At 41.1% G+C, this 25,695-nt stretch overlaps 1 protein-coding gene across 2 annotated transcripts in view; it reads left to right on the top strand.

Moving 5' to 3' along the window:
• magi3b (membrane associated guanylate kinase, WW and PDZ domain containing 3b) overlaps window positions 1-25,695 on the top strand; it is a 343,311-nt gene that overhangs the window by 288,580 nt on the left and 29,036 nt on the right. For both annotated transcript variants that reach the window (XM_074668352.1, XM_074668360.1), the window contains exons 9-10: window positions 14,488-14,676; window positions 16,875-17,516. In XM_074668352.1, the coding sequence (XP_074524453.1) occupies window positions 14,488-14,676; window positions 16,875-17,516 (831 nt within the window). The remainder of the gene's footprint in view (window positions 1-14,487; window positions 14,677-16,874; window positions 17,517-25,695) is intronic.

Below are 25,695 nucleotides of genomic sequence, written 5' to 3'. Positions count from 1 at the left end.
ACTATTGGAAAAGATACAAGTTCAAGACTTAGTGAGGAGTTTCTCTTCGATTTAGTCAATCATTTCTCTGTTTACTGCATCCTAAAGTTGTTGCAATATAAATTAAATCTATATTCACTTACCCTCTGAACCCTGAGCTGATTTTTCAGGACTCTGCTCGAAAATTGCAGACTCATAACAAAATGTGTTTATCTCTGCAACAGCAAAGTATGTTTGGATCATTTTGGTGTCGAACATGAACATATCCTTTTGTGGTTGGTGCATTATTTTACGCCGTGTTTGCTGAGTAACGTCAAAGTCCCTTAGTTGAACCCTTGAGTTCAAAGGGTTAATACCAGTAAGTTAAAGTTAAATTATTTACAGTTTGATTACTGATTTTTCTTCCCTGTAGTCTTTTGCTGTAGAACCAAAAAGACCCTTCTCAGTAAGAGAATGTACAAAAACACTTACCTGTGCCTGTAAATACACAAAACTACAGATGCAATTTCCTTTTTTTCTGCGTTAACCCTTGGTGGTATAAATTCAACAAGGTCCTGGAAACATTCCTCAGAGAGTTTGGTCCATATTGACATGATAGCATCACACAGTTGCTGCAGATTTGTCGTCTGAACATCCATGATGAGAATCTCATGTTCCACCACATCCCAAAGGTGCTCTATTGGATTGAGATCTGGGGACTGTGGAGGATATTTGAGTACAGGGAACTCATTGTCATGTTGAAGAAAGCAGTCTGAGATGATTCCAGCTTTATGACATGGAGCGTTATCCTGCTGGAAGTAGCCATCAGAAGATGGGTACACTGTGCTCATAAAGGGATGGACATGGTCAGCAACAATACTCAGGTAGGCTGTGGACTTTAAACCATGCTCAGTTGGTACTAAGGGGCCCAAAGTGAGCCAAGAAAATATCCCCCACACCATTACACCAGCAGCAGCCTGAATTGTGATACAAGGCAGGATGGATCCATGCTTTCATGTTGTTGAGGCCAAATTCTGACCCTACCATCTGAATGTGGAGCAGAAATCCAGACTCATCAGACCAGGCAACGTTTTTCCAATCTTCTATTGTCCAGTTTTGGTGTTGCTGTGTGAATTGTAGCCTCAGTTTCCTGTTCTTAGCTGACAGGAGGGTCACCCGGTGTGGTCTTCTGCTGCTGTAGCCCATCTGCCTCAAGGTTGGACGTGTTGTGTGTTCAGAGATGCTCTTCTGCAGACCTCGGTTGTAACCAGTGGTTATTTGAGTTACTGTTGCCTTTCTATCAGCTCCAACCAGTCTGTCCATTCTCCTCTGACCTCTGGCATCAACAAGGCATTTTGTCCCACAGAACTGCTGCTCACTGGATATTTTCTCTTTTTGGGACCATTCTCTGTAAACCCTAGAGATGGTTGTGGGTTAAAATCCCAGTAGATCAGCAGTTTCTGAAATACTCAGACCAACAACCATGCCACGTTCAAAGTCCCTTAAATCACCTTTCTTCCTCATTCTGATGCTCGCTTTGAACTGCAGCAGATCGTCTTGACCATGTCTACATGCATAAATGCACTGAGTTGCTGCCATGTGATTGGCTGATTGGAAACACCAACTAGCTAGGACGGACAAAAACACACTCAGAGAAACAAGAAAAAGAGAGTAAATCATGGAAAGACTCCAAATAATCTTTCTTCCTCCAAAGTGCGTGTTTTAATTTGCATAGTATGACATTTAGGGACTGCTAAATGAGACTTTTGTGGCTTTTCAGAGATGTTTTTGTCACCGATATTCTCTTTGCACTGTCACACTGAACCCAGGAGCTGGACTCTGGTGCAACACACAACTTTTAATCAGACAGTGATGAAAAGTTCAAAGCTGGTTTGTTCAGAGAAAGGTCGGTACACAGGTGATCCAAAACAACACAGGCAGAGGTATCACAAACACAAGGAAAAAAGAAAAAGTAGAAAATAAAAAATCAGCAAGCAGGTTGAAAACCAGAGACTGGAAACAAGGATTGGATGCTAAAATGTTGCTATTGAAACATGACGCTGAAGCATGAAGGTAGGACGTGAAATGATTAACCTACCCTGGAGATGTGATAGTGACGCGAACATTTATCAGACTGTCAGGAAATAAAACTGTAGTTTAATAACTTTGGATCATGCTGTGTACACAAAATAACCTCCTCCTTTAAATCAGCGGGATGTGATGAATATGTTCTCCAGGGAGAGGCCGCGTGAACGCCATTATTTCATACAAGGTCAGCTGAACACGTCAACCTTCAAGTAGCCTCAAACAGTCATATATCGTTGAAATGAGCCTTGTCTTCTCTGGTTCGCTCACATTAAACAAGTCTTTGTCTGCGCTGATGTAATGCTCTGTTTTTGAAGCTGACAAGCTATTTTTCTCCTGCTCCGAACATTATGAAATAACCAGGTTTCCATTACAATACATGTTTAATAGATTACAGGTCTGCAGCTGTGGAGATACACACGCCTGGTTGTGTAGCTAGAGACAGAGGAGGGGGAAGACTTTTAGCGCCGCGCAGGGTAACAGCTGCTGGATCAGTACATCAGAAAGGCAGAGTGTAATCAGACATTTCTCTGCTCAGGTGCGCGGAGACAGAGAAAAAGGTGCTATCTCACCCTGATTACAGATTACACAACCTCAAAGCTTTCAGAGGATGGCTGTGATGAAGCTGTGATGAAGCTGTGATGAAACCAGAGGATCATCAGCGTAGACGTTTACACCTCGGGCTACAATTCAGATTTTTATGGTTTTCTAAGATGTGAGATTCCCGGGGAGTTGATTGCACAAAAACTGCCTCTGTCAAAGTGTGGATAACAGAAGAACACGTACCTTTAGGAATGATCTAATATCATACATGGTATTGCAGAAAATTATTAAATCTCTGCTTATTTTATTACATTTATTTATTTGCTTATTTATTACATTACCACTTCCGTTGCTAGGCGCTACCCAAGTAGCTGCCTGTTGCAGCAGCTCTCTCGTCTTTGTCCGTTTTTTTGTAATTTTTTTGTCTCTTTTTCGTCATCTTTGTATTTGGAGTGGATCATCACTTTGTGTGGTTCATTGTCGGTCACGGACACCAAACTTTTTGTGGCTTCGGTGATATTTTTTACTACTTTTCTCCTGTGTTTGTCTGGAGATCCTACATGTAACCATGGCTGCATTGTTTACATGCAAAATTAGCTGTTAGCAGCCTGTAGCATGTCAATGCTAACTAGTGTAGGGCTTGATGATTTCCCTCGAGCTGAGGAGGAGGAGGTGAGGACGACGTGCTGGTTCTCGGATGTGAGCTGGGAGGTGACAACGTGGACCTGTCCTTCCATCCATCGTTGTTGGGAACGTGGGATCTAGCTCCGGGGGATGGACGAGCTAGCTGTGCTAACCCAGCAGCATCGTGCTGTTCACGGACGTGGCTGACGGAGCAGACATCGGACGCCGGCGCCACATTGGAGGAGCTTTGCCTGCTGTGAGCAGACAGGATCCAGGAGACAGAGACTGAACAGACTGCTGAGGAGGATCAGTCCTGGACCCTGTGGAGGTGGAGACTGGCTGGGCTGGAGAGCGGTGGACGAGTGGTGGACGGGATGTCGTCATCTAATTTCTTTTGGACTTTTTTGCACTTTCTATACTCTTTCTTACTTTTGTTTTCTTAAATGCTGCGGTGACTCCTGAATTTCCCCTCGGGGATAAATAAAGTATTTTCTATTTCTATTTCTATTTGAATCTATTATATGAATTTGAACAACAGCATAATGTGACTGTTAGGATTTTTATAGGATTGGCAGCTCAGTCACTGGATACTCTTGTTTATTAACATTGAATTTCAGTAGAAGCAGTCACAGTAGGAGTTTTAGCAGGAGAAAGACTAGTTTGGTTGTAACGACCCTTTAACACCTAAGCCTCAAAAAAGACCTTGTTGCTTATTTGGACTATAAACAGTCAAAAAATGTATGTGAGTAAACTCTTTGGCCTATTTTTTCCCTGAGTGCTTTGAACTTTCAATATCTGGAGTTATTTGCAATTTACTGCATGTTAAATTACAATAAAACAGTTTAAAATGAAGAAAAACAAAATTAGAAATGGGTTTTAGAGGTTTATTGAAGGAAAAAAAAACTCAGAAATCAAACATCGGGAACAGATTTTACAGGATGAACTTCGAGTTTGAACATTAATAAATATATGTACATTAACATTAAGGAACATTGACTCTTATCTTGTAAATAAAAAAGTCACTGACAGCATCACAGGAGTCTACAGCATCCCCCTTTTGCTGTCTTTCTCCTCACAAACACACAAGCCCGCCAGAGGATGGCTGCTCCTCAGTGCTGGACAAAATGAAAGTGAAACTTAAGGAAAAAGCGGTTCAGCTATTTATGCACACTGCACGATACAAATAAAGCTTGGTGCATTGATTTACAAAGGTAAACACGCAATAAAAGCCTCAAATCATGCTCGTGTGGTAAAAAGAAGACTTGGTACACTGTTCAAACATCACACAATAAAAACAAGCGCTATTTTGTGCGCTGCATGACGCTAGGGTTGCCACCCCTCCTGTAAAATACAGAATCGTCCCGAATCGTCGCACTTAAAGGTTGCATCCCAATATGGGACGCAATTTATCCCGTATTTTCAGTTTGCTTTGAACGCAGCACCACTTTACCTGAATTTAACATGCGTTCGCGTCTGCCCACTAGAAGCGGCAGTTGATTGGTTGATTTTAAGCATGAAATAAGTGCTCATCATTGATTGGGTGAGAGAAAGTCACAGAAAATCAGAAGTAAACATGACTGTGGCTGCATTTGGTACCCCGCCCCGTGCCCCATTGAAGAGCAAAGGATGCAAAAACACAGACATGAGTGGGAAAGTTCAAATGAATGGCCTGACAGTGTGAGTGAAACGATTTCAAAGGACACGGTAAAATCTGGAGCCGAGTGCTTTTTGTGGCACATGGTGGCTTGTCGGATGTCCGGCAGCATGCGGCTAGAGAGCAAAAATACTGCAACATCAGGACAAAAAAATGTTGCTCACAACTCTTCATACCTGAAGCATCTCCAGATACAGGAATCTTATTAATAACTAATGAAATGTGATTAATTTGGAAAAGTCAATCCTAGTAAAAAAATCAACAGAATGAGATTTTCAAAAGGTATAAATAACTTTAAGATGCCACAGTGTTACCTGAATATATTTTCTCACATTGGTTATTTGTTATCAATACATCAAGAATACAGACATTTCATTGGTTCAACATGAAAAAAGTTTAATATAATATTTATATACAGTATCATTCATGTTTGTAGGAATTCCCACCCCCCGTTGCTGAGGGTGTCTCTTATTTTCAACCCTCACACATTTACAGTCCAAACACAGCATGGTACCCTGTTCTAAAAAGTTTATTACATATCTTCAATGTTGAATTTCACACACAATTTATTTACAAATTAGACCTGGTACACTGTTCTAAAAAGGCCGCCACATGATACACTTTAAAAACTAAAATCTTATCAAGTGTTTTTGTCTTATTTTCAGTTTAAAAAAAAATACCTTTTTAGACTTAATATGAGCCAGATTCACCCCACCAGTCCAGAAAATGTCTTTTTTCAAGTTATTCAAAGACAGAAATGAGGTCTGAACTGCTTGTAACAAGTTAAAAAATCTGCCAATGGAACAAGAGAAAAGTTGCTTGTATTTTTTTTTTTTTTGTTCCATTGGCATATTTTTTTTTACCTGTTACAAGCAATTCAGACCTAATTTTTGTCTTTAAATGGCTTAAAACTACACATTTTCTGGGCTAACCACTTGAATATGGCTCATATTAAGTCTAAAAAAAGACTATTTTTACTTTATATAAGAGAAAAAAACTTGATAAGATTTTAGTTTTTTTGCAGTGTAAAAGCCTGAATTCACACAAATAATTATTCATACAAGGTAAAAACTAGATTATAGAAAGCTTCATTCATCCTGTAATTCATCTCATATAACGTTACCTTTTTTCACATGAAGTTGCTCCATCAGATGCTCCCTCAGTCTCTGAATCCTGCAGAAACCTCAGTGGAGGTTTTATAACCCAGGAGGATCTTCTTTTTGTTTTTGTTTTTTTGTTTTTTTTTTTAGCACTGGGCTCCATTGTTTCTGTGCACTTCTGTCATCCATCTGTTTTGCACTCTGTGTGAATTTGCGGGCTTCCTTAAACGCCTGATGGAAATTACAATATTGGTTGAAAGAGCAACGTCTCAGCTTTTACAAACTGTTGCAATTTTTCTAATTGTGCAAACAGCTTAGGAATAACAGCCATTGAAAGTGGGATGTTAAAGGGTTAATTGTCAAATTCTTATTATGCACTGGAAAAAAATGAAATCTTATCAAGTGTTTTTGTCTTGTTTTCAGTAGAAAAATGGATTTTTAAACTTAATATGAGCCACAATAAATTGGTCAGTCCAGAAAAATGTCTAATTTCAAGTTATTTAAAGACTAAAATGAGGTCTGAATTGCTTGTAACAAGAAAAAAAATTACTTGTATTAAGACATTTTTCTAGTTTTAAGCAAATTTTCAAGCAGATTTTTCTTGTTTTATGGTATAACAAGGCACTTTTTACTTAAGATAAGACAAAAACACTTGATAAGATTTCAGTATTTTGCTTTGTAAGTGTTGGAAATATTGATTTTCTCAGCTGCCGTAAACCAAAAAAAGGCCCAGTGATATTCCAGGCTTTGTTTTCCTGCTTTTTGTGCCAACAGTTTTGGCTGCCTGTGATTCTTGACATCACCCAGGACACTCATGCCACCATCAAAAGAGCATTATGGGTGTTTCCTTACCCCTATCATCCAGGCTTTGCAAGACACATAAGGAAAACTCAGCCAGTAAAGTGTTGTGAAAGCAGCACATGGTTATCGACCCTGAGGCTGACCTGCATCCTCATGAGGATGGCGCTGAGAGTGTTCGTGCTCCAGCTTGATGCATTGGATTTATGGATGGGTGGCTCGTCTGAGGAACACTGAATCAATGATTTGATGGAAGAGACCAACATTTTAAGTTTAAAGCAGAGGACATTCAGATTACAGATCATACCAAAGTTAAGGTGAAGCCCTGCAGAAAAACACATGCCATCCCCACAATCACCTGACAAAACATCCTCCTGACTCGGTGCTCTAGTTAAGCTGACAGATTTTCAATTTCTGCCTCTGTTTTCCCTGTTACTGCACTCAAACTTTTAGCCCCAGCATCCACCTGCAGGCTCCGACACGGTGAAAGATATAACATCTTCATTCCTTAGTTTCTGCATGTAAAATTGATCTGCAAGAGGTGATGAGGTTCACGGCCCAGACACCGAACACAAACATTGCTACGCTGCTTAAATAAAACATGAGTTGACTGACAGAGCGGCTAAAAGCTAACTCTACCTGAACCCAAACATCTGCAGATTATTGGCGGAGTGGGTCGTCTCCTGACCCAGCTCCTGCAGTCTACTCATCAAAGCCTCCTTAGGGAGGACACTGAACCCAGAACTGCTCCCTACGGTACGGGCATCAGTGAGTGAATGTGTGTGGATGTTAGATTAGTGCTAATGGGCAGCCCAGCACTTTGCTTAACCGCCTCTACCGGTGAAATCTGGAGGGAAAGCATGATGAGTGCTCAGAGGAGGAGAAAAGCATGTCAAGAGTGCAGGATTTTTACCATTTCCTTTTATCTGAGTGTACGGTAAGGTCAGGGAAGTTTAACACACAACATTTCAACATTCGAAATGTTACACAGTTTTTTCACACAAGACATGCAAAAACAGAAGACCAGAGCTTTTAAGCAGTTTGTACTCCAAAAGAAAATAAAAAAATACAATAAAAACAGAGGTTAAAATATTATATTGAAGCTGTTCTTACAGCCAAAAACTGCCCTTACGAACCAACAGTGTTAGCATTCAGACACGCAACCCAGTATTTGTCTTTTTATCATATTTTCTCAGAATTTGTTGAATGCAAACACCCGCAATGGAGTCCCAAAACTTCTATTTCAACATCAACATTTGATCCAGTCCTTAAGTTTTCAAAGTTTGATCTCTTCATGGAACTCTCACTCGCTAGCAGCAGCCTGCCACATCATGGTGCTAATGTTGGCTAGCAGATGCTAACCATGTATTCCCGACATGTATGGACCCATCGGTGTCATCAAAAATATCAGAATCAGAATCAGAATACTTTCTTGATCCCCGAGGGCGAGGGGAAATTACAATTCAGTTACATCCCATCCAAAACATACAAGAAACAGACAGTGACATGGGAATACAGGAAATGGGAGGACCTTGGAGCTGCTAGCATGCCCAGAGCCCCGTTACAATAGATATGAAATAAAAACATTGGGAGAAGAGAGGGGGAAAAAAAAGGTAAATTCCAGACTATGCCCCAAAAGAGGGGCATAGTCTGAGATGAAGAAAAAAAACACCTCAGCTTATAACAAATAGATATGATAAAATATGTGCAAGCATTTTGGCAACGGTGTGTTGTTTATCTCCATTCATTTCAAGTCTGCATTCTCTAAACTCTAAAAAAATGTCTGGTTAATCTGTGGTTGGTTGTCAGGAATGATGCTATACCATAGGGTCAACTTTTATCGAGTTCTGTTCTAGCAGAGCTACAGGTGTTTTGGAGTAAAGAGTGACCGTGCTAACTGGTGACTGTCAGCCAAACGTGTCAGTAGTTGTCGAGAGTCACCAGTTAACAGGGTCACACTTTACACTGAAACACCATCTACGTCTGTGGCTGCTAATTAAATGTGTCTTCTCTTCAGGTTTGAGTACACAGAGAATCCAGTTTTTACTTTGTGAGTTCAATGAAAAAGTTAGTTTTGGGCCGAGGTCATGACCAAACATGGAATCAATATGAAGAGTAAATGATAAGTGAACCTATAAATTATGAAAAACAGAAAGAGATTTTATACCCTAAGTAAAACTACAGTTTATCATCGAACTATAAACCAGTCTCATTGTTAGTAATCTTAAAATACAAAATGTGAATTTTCTGTTATATTTGGTGCAGTTTTCTGTCTGGATCATAGACTGTATAATTTAAAGGACGTCACCCGTCTGTTTCTAGAATGGACTTTTGAAGCAGATTGGCTATCATGGCCATAATGGAAGTAGGAAGGGCTTCATATACAGCTATAGGGCACCTGACAGTCACGTGACCTGAGCTGTGCCTCTGATTGGGCGAACTGCCGGGTTAGAAAAAAATGCACCCCATGTACAGTGTGTGCAGATAGTGAACTTGGTGATTCAGACAGGAGATGTTTTTTGAACCAGGCAGTGAAAATTGCTTTTTTTGTGAATGTGACTTCTGGTTCTTCTGGAGCGGACACTCGAGCAACAGCAGAATTGTATCGTCTCATGTTCTAAGACCAGAGGTTGATGCTCTGGATGATGGTCTGGATGTAGTTTTCTGTTTCTGTTATTATAACCCAGGTTTTAAGGGTCTGTGTGCTTGTCTTTGGTTTGAGAGGGTTTCTGGTTTATTGTCACAAGTTCATAGCCTTTCATGTAACAGTCTGGTTAGTGTCCACAGAAACTGCAGTCACAAGCATCAATTGACTTGTGTGTTTAAATTCCTGTCTAGGGTTCACGCTTGATTTCTCCTAAAAACTGAAAATCTGTCCACCTATTGGAATTTTCCATCTACTCACTGATTTCTCACCAACTTGTGAGTTGTTAATCATCCATCTAATTAGTGTTATTTAGGTTAAAAAATTGTTTTTTGGTGGTTAACACCCTCACATCACTTTATCAACCACTGTACACCTCAGCACGTCTGTTGCAAAATGCATGTACCTATACGTCGCAGCTGTTTACAAACTCTGAATGGGTCCATATGAACTTTTTTAAGCTAGCAGTAGCCTGCGACTTCAAAGAGCTCCTTTTCATTGGCATTTTTCTCTCTTTACTTGAATATTTGACTCTAATTTGAAATCTGCCTGTTCTTAAACCAACCCTGTCAACTCCAAAGGTCAAACCCCCTCCTCCTGCTTTCCTGTTGTTCTGCTTAGCTTGACATGATCATGATGATCATGAAATGCCAGTGGTGGCTTGAGATGATGCCTCAAGATCCACATGATGCAGAATAAGCATCTCATACCTGCTGAGACACTGTTATGACAAAGACATGTCACCTAAAGGTCCAGTGAGGGTTTCAGTGTGATCAAAAGATTAGCTTCACAAAGGAGTAAGCAGGAAAAAACATAAGGACAAAAAGTGACAAAATCGAAGGTGTTTAGTAGCTAAATTTGCAGGCTACACATTAACGTGTGGTCTGTCTGTTAGCCAACAAACCCAGCTCTGTGCTCACATGTCTGTCTTTTTTTCCTCCACATCAAACACAAACTCTTGGCCTTGTTGTTTTTAAAATTCTGCTGCTGATGCTCTCTGAGAAAACAGCTGCTTCTGCTGCTCGCTTGATGTACCAGGAAACATGTCTCTCCAATTATGCTGAGCAATGTCACCAGAGATTTCCTTCGAAATCGAGTCACACATGAAAAATCAAAAAGCCCTGCCGGATCTGACGGTTCTGTCTGTCTGCCGCTAGCTTTCAAAGTCTGCCCACAATTATTTGCACGGAGACCTTCTTTTGGACTCTCCTACACAAAAGTAAAGACCGGCACAATCATTTCCTCCATTACATCTGTCTGTTTCTCCACGCACAAACAGACAGTCAAAGGGTTATTCCAGGAGTCGGTTGGGGGGAAGATAAAAGGACATTCAGGGCTGAGTTTATCAAGTCATTTGAATGTGATTATGCAAATGAGTTCTACTCCATCCGTGCAGCACTGTGGACATCCGCAGTCCACGCTGACTCTGATAAGTGACGCTGGTTCACACCCGTTCCTGTCTGGAGTGGATGTTTGCGGCTGCTCATCTTCCTGAAAGTTACAGAGCGGTTTCGAAACGAGAGGGGGAAAAATACATCAGTTATTCACATCAGATGAAGTGAAAAAGCTGATTCTGTGATCTTGAAACCTTGATATGAAAAGCAGAACAGTGTGATTGTCGTCCAAAGACTTTTAAGATGTTTCCAGGTGAGGCGAACACTGAAGCCCCATCAAAGAAGCAAGTATAAACACAACCAAAGGGCACTTCTTCACTTCTCTGATTTATAACCTTTGACATCCGTCACATGCTTTTAGTGTTTTTCCCTCCGTGATGATCCGCTGAGCTTAAAGCACACAGCTGCTGAGCTTCAGTAATTTACTTAATGCGGACAGATGTCGTTAAAAGACGATTCCTTTTCTCACAGTTTCCTCTGTGGGAGAGAGCGCCATTGTTTTTCAAACGCTGATAAAAACACGTCAGTAAGCCGCTTTGTCACACTCCTGGACGTGTTCTTTAAAACAATGGACGCGGACGCTCTCTTTGTAGTCCGTCCCACACACCCTATCCTGTTAGCATGAAAAATTCTCTTTGTAGTGAAACAATAATGTGTGGATTTTTGCACAACAAACAACAACACACAGCTGGTTTAATATTTAGATTCCTGTTGGGGAAAAAAACAATCAAAGATGGTGGTTTGACAGGTTTAAATCTCAGTGGAAATGTATTTGGTTTATTTGACAAAAAGCATCAAAACAAATAACAGAAGTCTTACTCGACAAATAATGTCAGTTATGAACATTTAAAGTACTTTGAGAAAATCTCTGATATCCTAATGTTGGGAATTCAGCAATGATTCTCTTTTAAGAGTTGATCAAACAGGAGCAATGTCTGCAACGTCAGAAACTTGAACCAGGGAACTCTTGTTAGCTAGCTGCTGCCTGATACATAAGGGATCTCATTTTGCTAACAGCTACCTGCCACACATCGTATTTCTCACGCTGAAAAAATGTCCACAGAGACACTTCAGACTTGACTTGAACACGGAGTATAAACATTAGGGAAACTCTGAAATGTCTGACGAGCTATGACACACCATAAATATGATGCGCGTCTGGCGGTCCTGCACATTAGTACATCTGATGCCTCCACGTGGACTACGGGCTCGATATCTACCATTTAAAGAGTGGCTGTTACTGTTGTAGTCTTACAGTAATGTCACTTAACAGTGCAGCCAATGTACATGTGAATATCTGACCTAAATACCTCCAGAAATGCTTGGTGTCTTTGGGTGTGCACCCTGTGCTGGTGAGAGTAAAGACGCAGACAGAAAACTCCATCTCTGAGCTGCTGTTTTTTGTCACTTTCTAAAATGATAAATTCAACCCGAAGTATCCTGCACCACATTTTGTTTGTACCGAGGTGAAGACGGTTTTATACTTAACATTCACCTTTTCTTCTGTGAAAGTTGTGAGAGGTTGTCCAGGACACACGAGAGGTGACTTCTTGTCCATAAATTTAAAAACGACAAAGCTGTTGAAATTATAACCTGGAAAAGGATCACTCTAGTCTGCATTCAAAACTTGAGAGCCCTGTGATAGCACAGGCTGCTCATGCGGTACTAAGCAGCTTCCTGCCACTGTTGGGAACTTCTGTCATCAGTGGCGATTGCGCCAAGACTACAAGGGAAGCTCAGCTTCCCCTAAAATGTCCCCAAAAAAGTGGTGATATGTTCTGCTGTGTGTACATTTCACTGACAAAATCTGCGCTAGAATTCCTCCATCTTTTGTTCAGAATCAGCTACCTATCACAGGTAACTGGCTCCACCTCCTTCTCATTCATCCCCGCAGCGTCTCAGCGCTTTAACACAGTCTGACACTGAGCTTCTTCTGACTTCAGCGGGGAAGCGTAGAGTGGGTTGTTCCACTGTGGAAACTGGACGGTCATTGGATAAACGCTGGGCTTTGTCCCGCCCATCGGACGCTCAGCGTCTCTGGGGGTCTATGAGGCAGTGGGCTGGCCTGGACGCTGGGCTTCTGCATGATGATTGGATGATCTGTCTGAGGCCGAATCCCTTTTTGATTGACAGTGAAATGAGCCAGTCAGAGATCTTGAAGTAAAACCCTCCACCAGAGCAACTTCTGAGTTTTACAGTCAGTTGTCCTGGATCCGGAGGCTTTATCGATCATCAGCGAGTTTACCTTTCTTAAAAACGACGAGCGTTGTGTTTAAAGATTCTCTCTCTCTTTTCACCAATAAGCAGCTACAGCTACAGCTGTGGAGCTTCTCCCCCTGTCACTCACACTTACAGCCTGCCGTAGTCTGACGTAGCAGCTCCAGCTGCTAACAAGCTGACACTGAGGGTAGAATTTATGTTTAAATGAATAAACAAATTTATGATGTAGGCCAAAAAAAAATGAGCTTCCCCTCCTTGACTGACCAGCAGCTGCCACGGTCTGTCATCTATCGGCTAACTAATATGCAAGGGAACTTCTGTAAGCTAGCAGCTGCCTGCAGCATGAGGGTTTTTGCTAGTTGGGAGCTGCCTGCTGTTGCTAATATTAGCATAAACCTTACACACTATGAGCATTTAGCTCAAACTAGTTTAGAAATGTTGCATGTTCATGGTGTTAATTGATTTTTTTAAATAAGCATCACAGCTTTTAAAAAGTAGTAGTCTGACATTCCTTTTTTCTCTGGTATCTACAGTTTTTGGACACTTTTAACATTTTAAATACAAGGGAGTGGAAGTTGATATATTTTTTAATACGACTGACATTTTCCCTCCCTTTAATGTCATATCTTGCATCCCAGGGACTGGCAGCCACATCACACTCCCTCTATATATATCACATTAACTATAATGTGCATCATTCCTCACTGGCTGGCTTCACTTTTGCCATTTTTGAGTCACAGCTTTGACGCAGCGCGGGCCAAAAACCATCAGGCAGGGAGGAAAAAAACTGTGTCCATGATCTAAAGTGCTGATACCACAGTAATGCCTGATAGGGGAGGCTGCACGGTGTAATGCAGTGTGACCCTGACAGTCGGTTATCTCGTGTCTTGCATATGCCAGAGCCGAGCTGCTGGTCCATATTGATGTTGCCACTGACCTTAAGTTGTTCCTTACTCGAGTTATAAAAAGTCGACTGTGACAGAACTCTTCTTCTTCTCTGAGTCACTGGCTCCACTATGGAGGGGAGAGGACACTGAGCTAAATTGGACTCTGTCAGAGGTGTTTTATCTTTGCTCTGCTCTATAGTTTAGTAATCGGATCAGGCACTTAACAGTTTACAAGTTAATTAGCATCCAAAGTGAATTTTTTGAGCAGATTTTATCCATCTGTTTGTGCTCTTTTCTCAGCAGGGTTGGAGAAAAAGGTCTCTGTTGTTGGTTTTATCTGACTGAGGCATGTTCATCATGCCTGCTAATTAGAAATGATTAATTACCATGTTGATCCTCTGCACATAATGCGTGTAATTAACACTCAATGCAGACAAAGATAGATTTTTCTGTCTTTCAAGAGGAGCCACTTAATTCCTCTGTGCGACTGCGTCAGATCCCTTTGAGGATTTGAATCTGAGGTGCTGAATATCCTGGTTTTTGTTCCTTTAAATGTAACGGGTGTGTGTTGTGCCCGCAGGTAAGGGTGCCACCGGCTTTACTGCAGACCCCAGCCAGCTGAAGGGTGAGATGTACCACACAGCGCTGAAGAAGAGTGCACAGGGATTTGGATTCACTATCATTGGAGGCGACCGCACCGATGAGTTCCTGCAGGTGAAGAACGTGCTGGGCGACGGCCCCGCTGCCCACGACAACAAGATGGCGTCTGGTGAGCAAAGCCTGCGTGGAAACATTGTTCACAGATTTTTTGATCCTATTCTCTCAGACTCAGGTGTTTAAGGCCCATTCATATGTCCTTATTCATACGCCCTTTACGTTGGAATTGCTGTTGTTCAGTACATCCACCAGGGGGCGCAGCCCAGAGTCAAAAGTTTACGACAACAACAAACTCAAAAACAAACATGGCAGCTGTAGAGGAGGTGTTGCTAATGCACCGCTTACAAAACAGGGAAAAATGGAGGAAGTGTTGTAGGAGGTGATGGTCATCGAGGCCGTTACTCTCAAAGTTTTTCTTCAAAAAGTTCCTCTGTTGTTATTTCTTCCATTTATTTTAATAGAACAGGGGTCTGCAACCTTAACTTATATAGGAGCCATTTTGCCTCAGCTTACCTGGATAAAATTCATTCCACAAAATCTACTTTATCTTCACAATAAGTACCATAAAGTAAATAAAATTTGAAACATTGATACAATCTAGTAAATAATAATCGAAATGGCAAGTTTTTGAATTTATGAATTGCACGTAGCGTCAGTTATTTAGTTATTCATTTTTTATAAATTTGCAAAAATCAAAAAAAGTGAATATAATTTCAATTTCAAAAGTTTGCAAAATTGCAAGAAAATCTGAATTAGGAAATAATCTAAATTAAAAAATGCAATTTATTTTAAAATTTACATGGAGTGCAAAAATGTCTGAAAATTTAAAAAATGGAAAAAAATGAATTTAAAATAATTGGAAAAAGTTTATTAATTTTGAAATATAAAAAAAATTGCAAAAACTTTTGAATTCAGAATATTTCCCAAAAAATTAAAAAAAATTAAAAAAATTAGAAATGTAATTATTTGCAAAAAATCCTGATACTTAAAGAATTGCAATAAAATGAATTTTAAACTTTAAAAAATATAAATATATATAAATATAAATTTTGAAATATAATTCGAAAATTCTGCTGCAGAAATTGGAAAATTAGAAACTAAAAAAAAATCTAAATATGTAAAAAAAATTGCAAAAATGTAACACAGTTTTGAAATTTTCACAATCTTGAAGCTTAACTCATCATTTTTTGTTGTTGCTGCCACATATCAAGCTTGTATGTCAAGCTGGCATGCTGGCAACCAAACAAATCTATTCACACAGAATTATAACTCTTTTTCACCTTCCAGATTAGTCTTTTTGTAGATGTAGTTATCTTCCCAGGGCTGTGAAACTTGAGGTCAGCCACAGGTGCATGGAAAGTTGGTGGGCAGTTGATGTTGTAGGAGATGAAGTAGAGCGGTGGCAGGCTTTATTGACAGATGTGACAAATATTTAGTTCAAGTCAATTTCTTTAATCATCAATACCCTCTGAAATAAAAATGAAAAACTCTTTATTTCAATAATATTTTTTAAAGCAACAAAGAGCTACTGCTCGAAGAATTGCAGGTTGCAGACCCTTGCACTAGAGCTATGCGTCAGGAAGTAACAGCAACACTGCCCCGATGGTTTCCAGTGGTACTGGTCCATTTGGCCTGTCCCCTGTAAGCTTTATGGAAACTTGCAGCAATACAGACAAAATGAACGCAGAGAACAGACAGAAGAGTGTTTCCGTATCTGTATTTAATGTTTAGCATTGATGGGTCTTCACTGCAACCTGTGCCCTGCTTTCTACAGAATATTAACTTTTACCTCCATCAGTTCAGTTCAGCGAACATCATCCCAGGAATTTAACAAGGCGACAACAACAACCAGAGCTCTCTACAGGGCCACGCTCGTTATCAAACAGCCTGATTATGGTTGATTTGAAGCCACCGAGCATCTGTGCGATGTAATTCCTGATCCTCCCATCGCTTTATGGCTGTCTACCCAAACCAACAGCCGCGAGCCAGTGATGGATACAACAGCCCCTCTGACAGATATCTACACCTGTCTCACCCTCATGTAGCCGTGCCAGAGATCGCTGTTCAGCACTTTTTAACACCAGAGTAAGAGGAGAAGGGATATAACAGGGCTGAATGGTAGACTGGAGATAAAAAGGAGGAGGAGATACAGAGAGCTGCCAGAATGAGAAATATGAGTGAGCAGTGAAGAGGAAAAGGGGAGATTCAGCCGACGAAGAAAGGAGCTTCCCAAAGAAAAGGAAAGGAGTGATGTCTAGATTAAACGCAGGAAGAGGAACTTCACTTTCACTTTCTTTTATTCCCACTCAGGTGATGTAATTGTGGAGATAAACGGCGTGTCTGTGCTGGGGAAAACCCATCCAGAGGTAGTGCAGATGTTCCAGTCCATCCCCATCAACCAGTACGTGGACATGGTCCTCTGCCGTGGCTACCCGCTCCCTCCAGACGTGGATCTAGACAGCGATGACCCACTTCCTCCACCTCCACCTCCTCCCAACTCCCAACCCCAACAGGCCCTCCATGGTGGCGAGGTGGTGACAGCAGTGCCGCTCATCAACGGGCAGCCGCTCCTCGTGAAAGGGGACGTCCTGCATGGGTCGTCGCAGGAGCTCCACTACGTCACGACGGACGCCAGCGGACGACCCGTGGTGGCAGCGATGCCGAACGGGCGGCAGGGCGGGGAGGTGGCGGCGGGGATGCTGCAGCCTGAGCTGGTGAGCGTACCGCTGGTGAAAGGACCTGGAGGATTTGGGTTCGCCATCGCCGACTGCCCGCTGGGTCAGAAGGTGAAGATGATCCTGGACGCGCAGTGGTGCCGCGGCCTGCAGAAAGGTGATGTCATCAAGGAGATCAACAGGCAGAACGTGCAAACTCTGAGCCACGCCCAGGTGGTGGACATCCTCAAGGACTTACCTGTGGGCAGCGAGGTCAACGTGCTCGTGCTGAGAGGAGGTAAAGCTTGATTCAGTCAACTCTGTTTTATCACTCGCTTGAAACTCCTCACAGCCGCTTTAAAGCAGAGATGATGAAAAACTACAAACTATAAAAACTGAATAGGTAATGGGACGCCAAGAGAAAAAACACAAACACACCATAAACCAGATGAAGTCACCCAAAGGCAGTGTTTAAACAGTCGCTTTTAAAAAGTCGACAGAGTTTACAGCTCCTCAGGAAAGTTATAAAAGTTTAAAGGCTGTGATTGCATCGGCTTTATCACCTTCGTCAAACAGTTTGGACCTTGGTACAACAAAAAGAGGAGACATCTGAGGGTCTGTGAGAGCAGGAGGGGACATGAGGGGTAGGATCTTGAGCCAGGCTTCACAGGGATTTAGAAGTAATCAATAGAATTATAAAAGGAAGATCAGTCCTGGACGCCACGAGCCAACGTCGTGCAGCAGGGATCGGTGAAGTGTGTTGGTGTTTCAGAGCTTGAGTCAGGTTTCTGAAAAGCTTTTGTGCGGCTTATTCCACAAAAAAATAAAAAAAAAATAGATGATCTTGTGGTCTCTCAAGGCCCAACATCAACAAAGAGTTTCATCCAAGTCACAAATTAAATATCTAAACAAAACCTTATCAACCAAAAAGAACTTCAAGTATTCAGTTGTTTTATATTAGTTATAAATCTCCTAACTGTGTCAACTCTGGCTGGATTTCCGTCACCTTCAGGCACTTGGTTGACACTGCATCAAAAACAGACATGACTCTGTTGTCTTTGATCTTGAAAGTCTCCCTTCTTACATATATATCCAATCATAATCCACAATTTAGAATGAGATTATCACACCAATATAGGTTATTCCTATAAACTGTTTCTCAGCTTCCTGATCAAGTCAGACAGGTTTAGATTGATTTACAGCACATCTAGGTCTCTATGGCAACACCACATCTGCTGGTGAAGTTTAGCAGAGAGAAGAGAGATCTGTTTTTCTCTCCACTGAAAACGATTTCTGTGATTACTTTTGTAGTGATGGTGGACACTGGAGCCTAACTGTCTGACAGAAAAAGGACAGAAGAGCAGAAGAAAGATAAACAGGAGAGAGATAGAGCACGAGCTAACGGCTAACACAGGGGCTAAACTGTTTGTGATGATGTTTATTTCAACCCACGTGCAGCACTTCAAAAATCAGAAATACTTACATTTTGGTATTACCATTGCTCTTCACATAATAAGGCAAAATGGAAAATAAGATTTAATTGGGTCATAAAGTAAAAAAAGTGTTAGATATACAATAAAATAAGCACTAAAGTATCAGTAAGTGCCGGATCAAAACCATTTACATTAAGGGTTAAGACAAGGCAACATGAATTATTCAGCAATGCAAAAAACTGAAATCTTATCAAGTGTTTTTTGTCTCATTTTCAGTAGAAAATGTACTTTGAGACTTAAAATGAGACACATTCACCTGATCAGTCTGAATTGCTTGTTACAAGTGAAAAATATCTGCCAGCAGAACAAGAGAAAAGTTACTTGTATTAAGAAATTATTCTAGTTTTAAGCAAATTTTCAAGCAAATTTTTCTTGGTTTATTGGCAGATTTTTTTTATTTGTTCCAAGCAATTCAAACCTAATTTTTCTCTTTAAACAACTTGAAATAAGACACTTTTCTGGACTGGTCAGTAAATTGCCGCTCATATCTAGTATAAAAAGACAGTTTTTACTTTAAACAAGACAAAAAACACAGTGTGAACAGATATTGCACATGGTGAACTGTATCAGACAAATATTGCACATTAAAAACAGAAGAAGAAGGTTTACTTTATCACTGATCTTTAAAAAGCCTGACCTGCCGATACTGATTTGGGTTGATACCACTTTTTGTTATTTGTTTTTTATAACAGACAGCATTTACCTTCAATGTTCCAATCTTATTTTATTGAAAATCATTGAACAATACCTGGGAAACAATAAAATCTTTGTGTTTTAACTTAAACAACCAATAAAGTGTCCTGAGTTTTAGATCTCAGAGCAAAAAGCAACAATGGCTGGCTGTCAGACCTTACCCGATGTATTTACGATCAGTTTCATATGTAAGAATGGGCCGATCTAACCTTGCAGAGCAGATGGACCTGCCTGATTCTGATATTCTGTGGATCCATCTTGCCAGGCTCCATCGACCAACAAATTCACTCGGCTAGATTCCAACCAGCCCAATCAGGGAACAGAGGTGGGAGCGGCTAAAAGTGACGAGCAGACGTGACGTCAGCAGACTTTCGTACTTGTCAGCGTTCCTTTGAGTCTTAAGTTAAATTAACAAAAACGGCAGCAGTCATCTAACGCCATTATCACAGCTGTTTCTCTGTAGTTGTTCGTCAATTGTTTCTTAGCAGCGGCTCACATAAGCTACATCATACTGTGGCTTGATGTGGATTGGTCTGTGGTGAATGTGTTAATCAGAACGGTCGTCCAATCACCAGCTGCTGATTTTTTTAAAGTCCCGCCTCTGAAAACAAAACTGAAGAGCTGCTGCCCAGATGGACTAGTGAAATATTTCCAATCTTGGTCCGCACCTGGGCTTGAACCACGACCTTCCAGTTACCAAACCAAGTCCCTACAGACTGAGCCATCCACCATTTACTGAGCTTTTCATTTTTCAAAACAAACACGCGCCTTGTGAAGAATCACGTCATCACTACAGCGTGCGCGTGAGTCTTGGTCAAAGGTGTCGCTGTAATCCACCAGAGAGTCCTCAGAGCCCCTTTAAGATGGACTAAAGGGAAAACTCTCCCTGGTCTGAGGATCCTAAAATTGACCTTTTTTTTAAAGAAATCTGGAAAAAGGAGCAGAAAGAGGACACACACAAAAAACTCACAAAGGGAGACCCTGAACTGCCAAACAGCATAGATTCTGTCTAAGGCAAAATGAGACAACATTTGACTTTCAACACTCAGAAACTGGTCGTTCTGGTCATTCTGGGTCAACATTTGCAGTGTGTTGTCAGGGCGAGGTGATGCAACAAGTAGGTAAACATTCCTCTGTCCCAACTTTTATAAAACATGCTGCCGGCACTTTTTAAAATGAGCATATATTTTCCACAAAACCAGAACATTTTCAGCTCCAAAGCTCCAAAGGATTTCCAAACTATCAGATTCTGTTTTAATTAACATTCTCCTTAAAGTCTCAGTGTTTTTAGAAGCTGGGTTGAACATGAAACTCATCATCTCTCTTTGTTTCATGTATTAGCTTTCCCTTCATTAGCATCTCTATTACAATCAGCAGGAACTTTCACTGCTATCAAAGTTTTCTTCAAATGAAAACTCTTCACATCAAAACAGGAAGTCGACTCCTGCTCGAGGCAGTGAAACGAGACAAATAGAAACAGAAGGATTTGTGTTTTTAAAGCTGTCTCTTCTTCAGGGATTGAAAATAAATTGTGTTATAAACTGTGTATTTGTTTATCTGAAAAGGTGAATAGCTCTGTGTGTGTGTATGTGTGTGTGTGTGTGTGGCTGTAACACTCTGTCAGCCCTTTTCCTCATGCCTCATCCCCTCTCTGTGATGTTACTTGCTCTTGCTGTCGATAAACGCCCATCAGTGCCCATGGGAGGGGAGGTCAGCGTGCTGATACTGACAGGAGGTGAGGGGGTGTTGTGGTTGCCTGGTTGGTGGTGATGGGGAGGGGAGGAGGGGAGGAGGGAGGGGGTCACTGACCACACACTGTTGTTCTGTGGAAGCCTGAGGGATGCCACTGTGTCTGTGGTGTGTTGAAGGTCACCACAACAGAGCCTGCTGCCTCTTTTTAGCTGAAGAGATCCACCTGCACCTCTGGAGCTGCTCACAGTGATCATACGCGGTCAGGTCGAGCCCTGCCAACACTTTGACACCCACAGCTTATGGATGCAGCAGCCTGGTCATTCGCCTTTGGCTCAATAATATCACAATTGAAGCATCAGTAGTTGATGTAGTTTGATATAAAGTGAAAGGGTGACATGAAACGTCTTTTTTTCTACTTGTATATTTATAATAACCCCTAATCTGTTGGATCAGGTTATGCTGAGGTGATAGAGTAAAGTTGAAAGCTCAGACAGATATTTTTCAGTGGGAATGAGCACCAACATCCCAAAGGGGAAATTGAAATAAGATCTCAAAAGGCCTGAATACGATAGAATGAAAATTAGAGATAGACCGATATAGATTTTTCGGGCCAATAACTGATTTTTGAAGCCGATATTAATTTCCAGTCAAAGTGAAAATATTGGTGTCAAAATTTTGAACAATACAAACTCCAACACTTAACTTCATTCAAATACCTTTAAGCATGAGTTTATTAAACAGCTCCCAGGCTTAGCTGCGTGTTTTATAATGCAAGGCAAAGCAAGGCAAGTTTATTTCTATAGCACATTTAATGGCAATTCAAAGTGCTTTGCAGGCAGAACAAATTATAGAAAACAGTTAAAATTCAATTAAAAATTAGATTAATTAACAAGATACAATAAAACAAAACAACAACAAAAAACAAACAAACAAACAAAAGATTAAAACAGATTTGAAAAACAGATTTTAAGATAAAAACAGATTTTAAGATAAAATTTGCAGTGCAGAATTAAAGACAAGATATTAAAATGAATTGTTAAAATGCTCTAATAAAATCTAATACAAAGTTGAATGAAAACATAAGAAATAAAGAGCTTAAGTTTTCTAAAGTAAATAAAGTTTACCAAAATTTCTATGCAATAACTGTAATAACTGCACAGCTGATTGGCTGTTACTCGAGCCATGGCTCTGCTTGTAACCAATCAGATGATACTGTGGATGGGACAGAGCTGGGGACTGAGTAGTGACTGCAGACATCAGAGCGGCTGCATCAGAGCTGCAACAACACAGTTTTTAATTTGTTTCACATCGGCCGTCGAATTACAAAAAAGGCAGATGCCGATATGCTTCAAAATGCCAAATATCGGCCCGATAATCAGCCCGGCTGATAATCGGTCTATTCTTGATGAAAATACTTGGAAATATGAGAACAAAAAAAATATTTAAATCATTTTTGCTTTGATAAAAACAAGGAGTGCACCATCTATGATGTAAAGGAAATGACAAATTGAACAAAAAGAAATCTGGTTCAAACCAAAACTATCTTTGCTCAATGCTTTTCTCTAGATCTACACCCTGATTTTTAAAATCATGGACAGTACAACAGCTATCTCAAGTGAAGCCAATACTCTTTGGGCTTGATCTGCTAAAGGTTTGTGTGTATAGAAACACATGCAAACTTGATAGCGTGCGCAAAGCTGATGTGCTAACCAGGTGCAATGAGTATTGCATCAGTCAAATGAGCAAAATAGCAAGCATAATCCATTTAGCGTGTTTGCCTTCATGAACGTGCAGAGTGTATGGAGATCGTCAGAGTGTGCAAAATTGTAGGTGAAGATGCAGATGTAGTCATTTAGGACCGACAGAGTAATTCATCAAACCTGTTACTGATTCAGGTCGCTGTTCCGGCGTCTGAATTTAACACGTTTCAAAGGTAGGTGCAAACTGGCACAGTGTCAGACAAAGGAGTGCGGTCACTGTGGCGAGAAGGACACAGTTGTGCAATGACAGATGATGGAGAAAGGGAAGCTTCCATGCACATGTCAAAATGTTTAGACTTTGATTTCAAAAAGAGTATTTATTTGCATTTAAAGAGAAAAATTACTTGTATCAAGACATAATGCTAGTTTTAAACGAATTTTCAACCTAATTTTTCTTGTACCATTGTCAGATTTTTTTTTACTTGTTACAGCAATTCAGACCTCATTTTTGTCTTTAAACAGCTTGAAATAACATATATTTTTCAGACTGACCAGTTGAATATGGCTCATATCAGGTATAACAAGACAGTTTTTACTTAAAATGAGACAAAAACACTTGATGAGGTTACAGTTTTTTGTAGTGCAGGTCAGGTTTGTTTTATCTGTTCCTTATAGCTTGAGTCCAGACATCACATGACTCTTTTTTAACCCATCTTTTGTCAGATACCACCACCTTAGGTGAACATTCGAGGGCAGTGAGCTGTAGTGACAATAGAAAAATCATACACTGCAAAAACCTGAAATCTTATCAAGTGCTTTTCTCTTTTGTCAGTAGGAAATTTCTTTTTAGAATTGTTATAGAAATAGAATGGAATAGAATAGAAAATACTTTATTTATCCTGAGGGGAAATTCAAGAGTTACAGCAGCAATCAAGAAAACAAAAGTAAGAAAGTAAATAGAAAGTGCAAAAATGTCCACAAGAAAATAGATGACGACATCCCGTCCACCACTCTCCAGCCCAGCCAGCCTCCACCTCCACAGGGTCCAGGACTGAGCTTCTTCAGCAGTCTGTTCAGTCTCTGTCTCCTGGATCCTGTCTGCTCACAGCAGGTGAAGCTCCTCCAATGTGGCACCAGCGTCCGATGTCAGCTCTGTCAGCCACGTCTGTGAACAGCACGATGCCGCTGGGCTAGCACGGCTAGCTCATCCATCCCACCGGAGATAGATCCCATGTTCCCAACAACGATGGGTGGAAGGACAGGTCCACGTCGTCACCTCCCAGCTCACACCCGAGAACCAGCACGTTGTCCTCTCCTCCTTCTCCTCACCTTGTGGGAAATCATCAAGCCCTACACTAGATAGCATTGACATGCTACAGGCTGCTAACAGCTAATTTCACATGTAAACAATCCAGCCATGGTTACATGTAGGATCTCCAGACAAACACAGGGGAAAAGTAGTAAAAATATTGTTATGGTTATGAACCATATTTAACCTATAAGTCCAGAAAAATGTTTTATTTCAAGTCATTGAGGACAAAAATGAGGTCAAAATTGTTTGTAACAAGTAAAAAAATAAATCTGCCAACAGAACAAGAAAAAATGGGTAGAAAATAAGCTTAAAAATAGAATAATGTCTTAACACAAGTAACTTTTCTCTTGTTCCATTAGTAGTTTTTTTTATTTAAGCAATTCAGACCTCATTTTTGTCCTCAACGAATTGAAATAAAACATTTTTCTGGACTGATAAGTTGAATGTGGCTCTTATCAAGTATGAAAAGACATGTTTCACTGAAAATAAGACAAAAACACTTGATAAGATTTCTGTTTTTTTTAGCGTACAGTGGCGTATTTTAAGATCTGGTCCACTGAGCAGGCTGCTGCATTCAACGAGTTACACTCCCACTTGAAGTGTTCATTTTTAGGCTTTTTTTTCTCTGTCTTGACTCAACACTCCTCTGTTTATGACTCCCATTGAGGCGTAACGCAGTGTGTTACAACTCTGAGAGCAGAAATTACATAAGTGTGGGGATATGCCTGCTCCTGAGAGAGGAGGGCGGGTATGCACCCTTCAAATGTCTCCTACATCAGCTCCAGCCGCCGGGGGGATTCACTGCATAAGTCGACCAACTCTGGATTTGCTTTGATCAACAGCAGAGCGCTTCATCCACGGGCCCCCTCAGGAGCTGTGGCTAGAGGAGTACAGAGGGAAGGTCCCTGGGGGCCTCCTCCTTGCAACCACACCCAAACCCTTTTCTCTGTGTCTCTGCTCTCACTGCTGCACCATCACCACCACTCACAGTGCACATAAGAGCAGAGCTGGACTGGCCCAGTGGAAGTGCTAAAGCCAGCTTTAACCCTCATTAGACAGCGGCCTGCGGCTCAAAGAGGTCCCGAGTGTGTGTATATGTGTGTGTTTGTGAGAGGAAGAGAGGAAAAGTAGCACTAACGGGAAAAGACGGAGCAGTTTGAGGTGTGTCTGTGGCGAGCTTCCCTTATTTTACGCCATCACGGACTGATTTATGATCTTAAATATCGCAGTGGAGCAGAAAAATGCCACTGCGTCTTTCCTTTTCCATCAGGCTCCATTAACCCCTCATCAAGCCGAGCGTCAGGCCGGGGCCTCGCAGGGCTGCAGGCTTCAGATGAGTGTTTGTCAATCTAGTTTATGTATAAGGGGGGAGGAGAGGAGGAGGAGGAGGAGGGGGGTGTAAGAGAGGATCTGCAGGGAACAATCTGAGCGCCTGAGATGGAGCGTGTGGGTGTGCTGTACAGCAAACAGAGAGGAACAGGAGGGAAATATCGGTCATTGAATTATATGCATGACTCTCACCCGCTCCTTGGGCTTCCACCGCGTTGTCAGCACTGCAGCACATGAACCCCTCATATTCCCTATGTA

The sequence above is a fragment of the Halichoeres trimaculatus genome, unplaced genomic scaffold (genome assembly GCF_033239565.1).
Source record: "Halichoeres trimaculatus isolate MK-OKI-2021-1 unplaced genomic scaffold, fHalTri1.1 fHalTri1_scaffold_1, whole genome shotgun sequence".
In the NCBI taxonomy this organism is placed as follows: Eukaryota; Metazoa; Chordata; class Actinopteri; order Labriformes; family Labridae; genus Halichoeres; species Halichoeres trimaculatus.
This window is presented reverse-complemented; position numbering and strand designations above follow the sequence as displayed.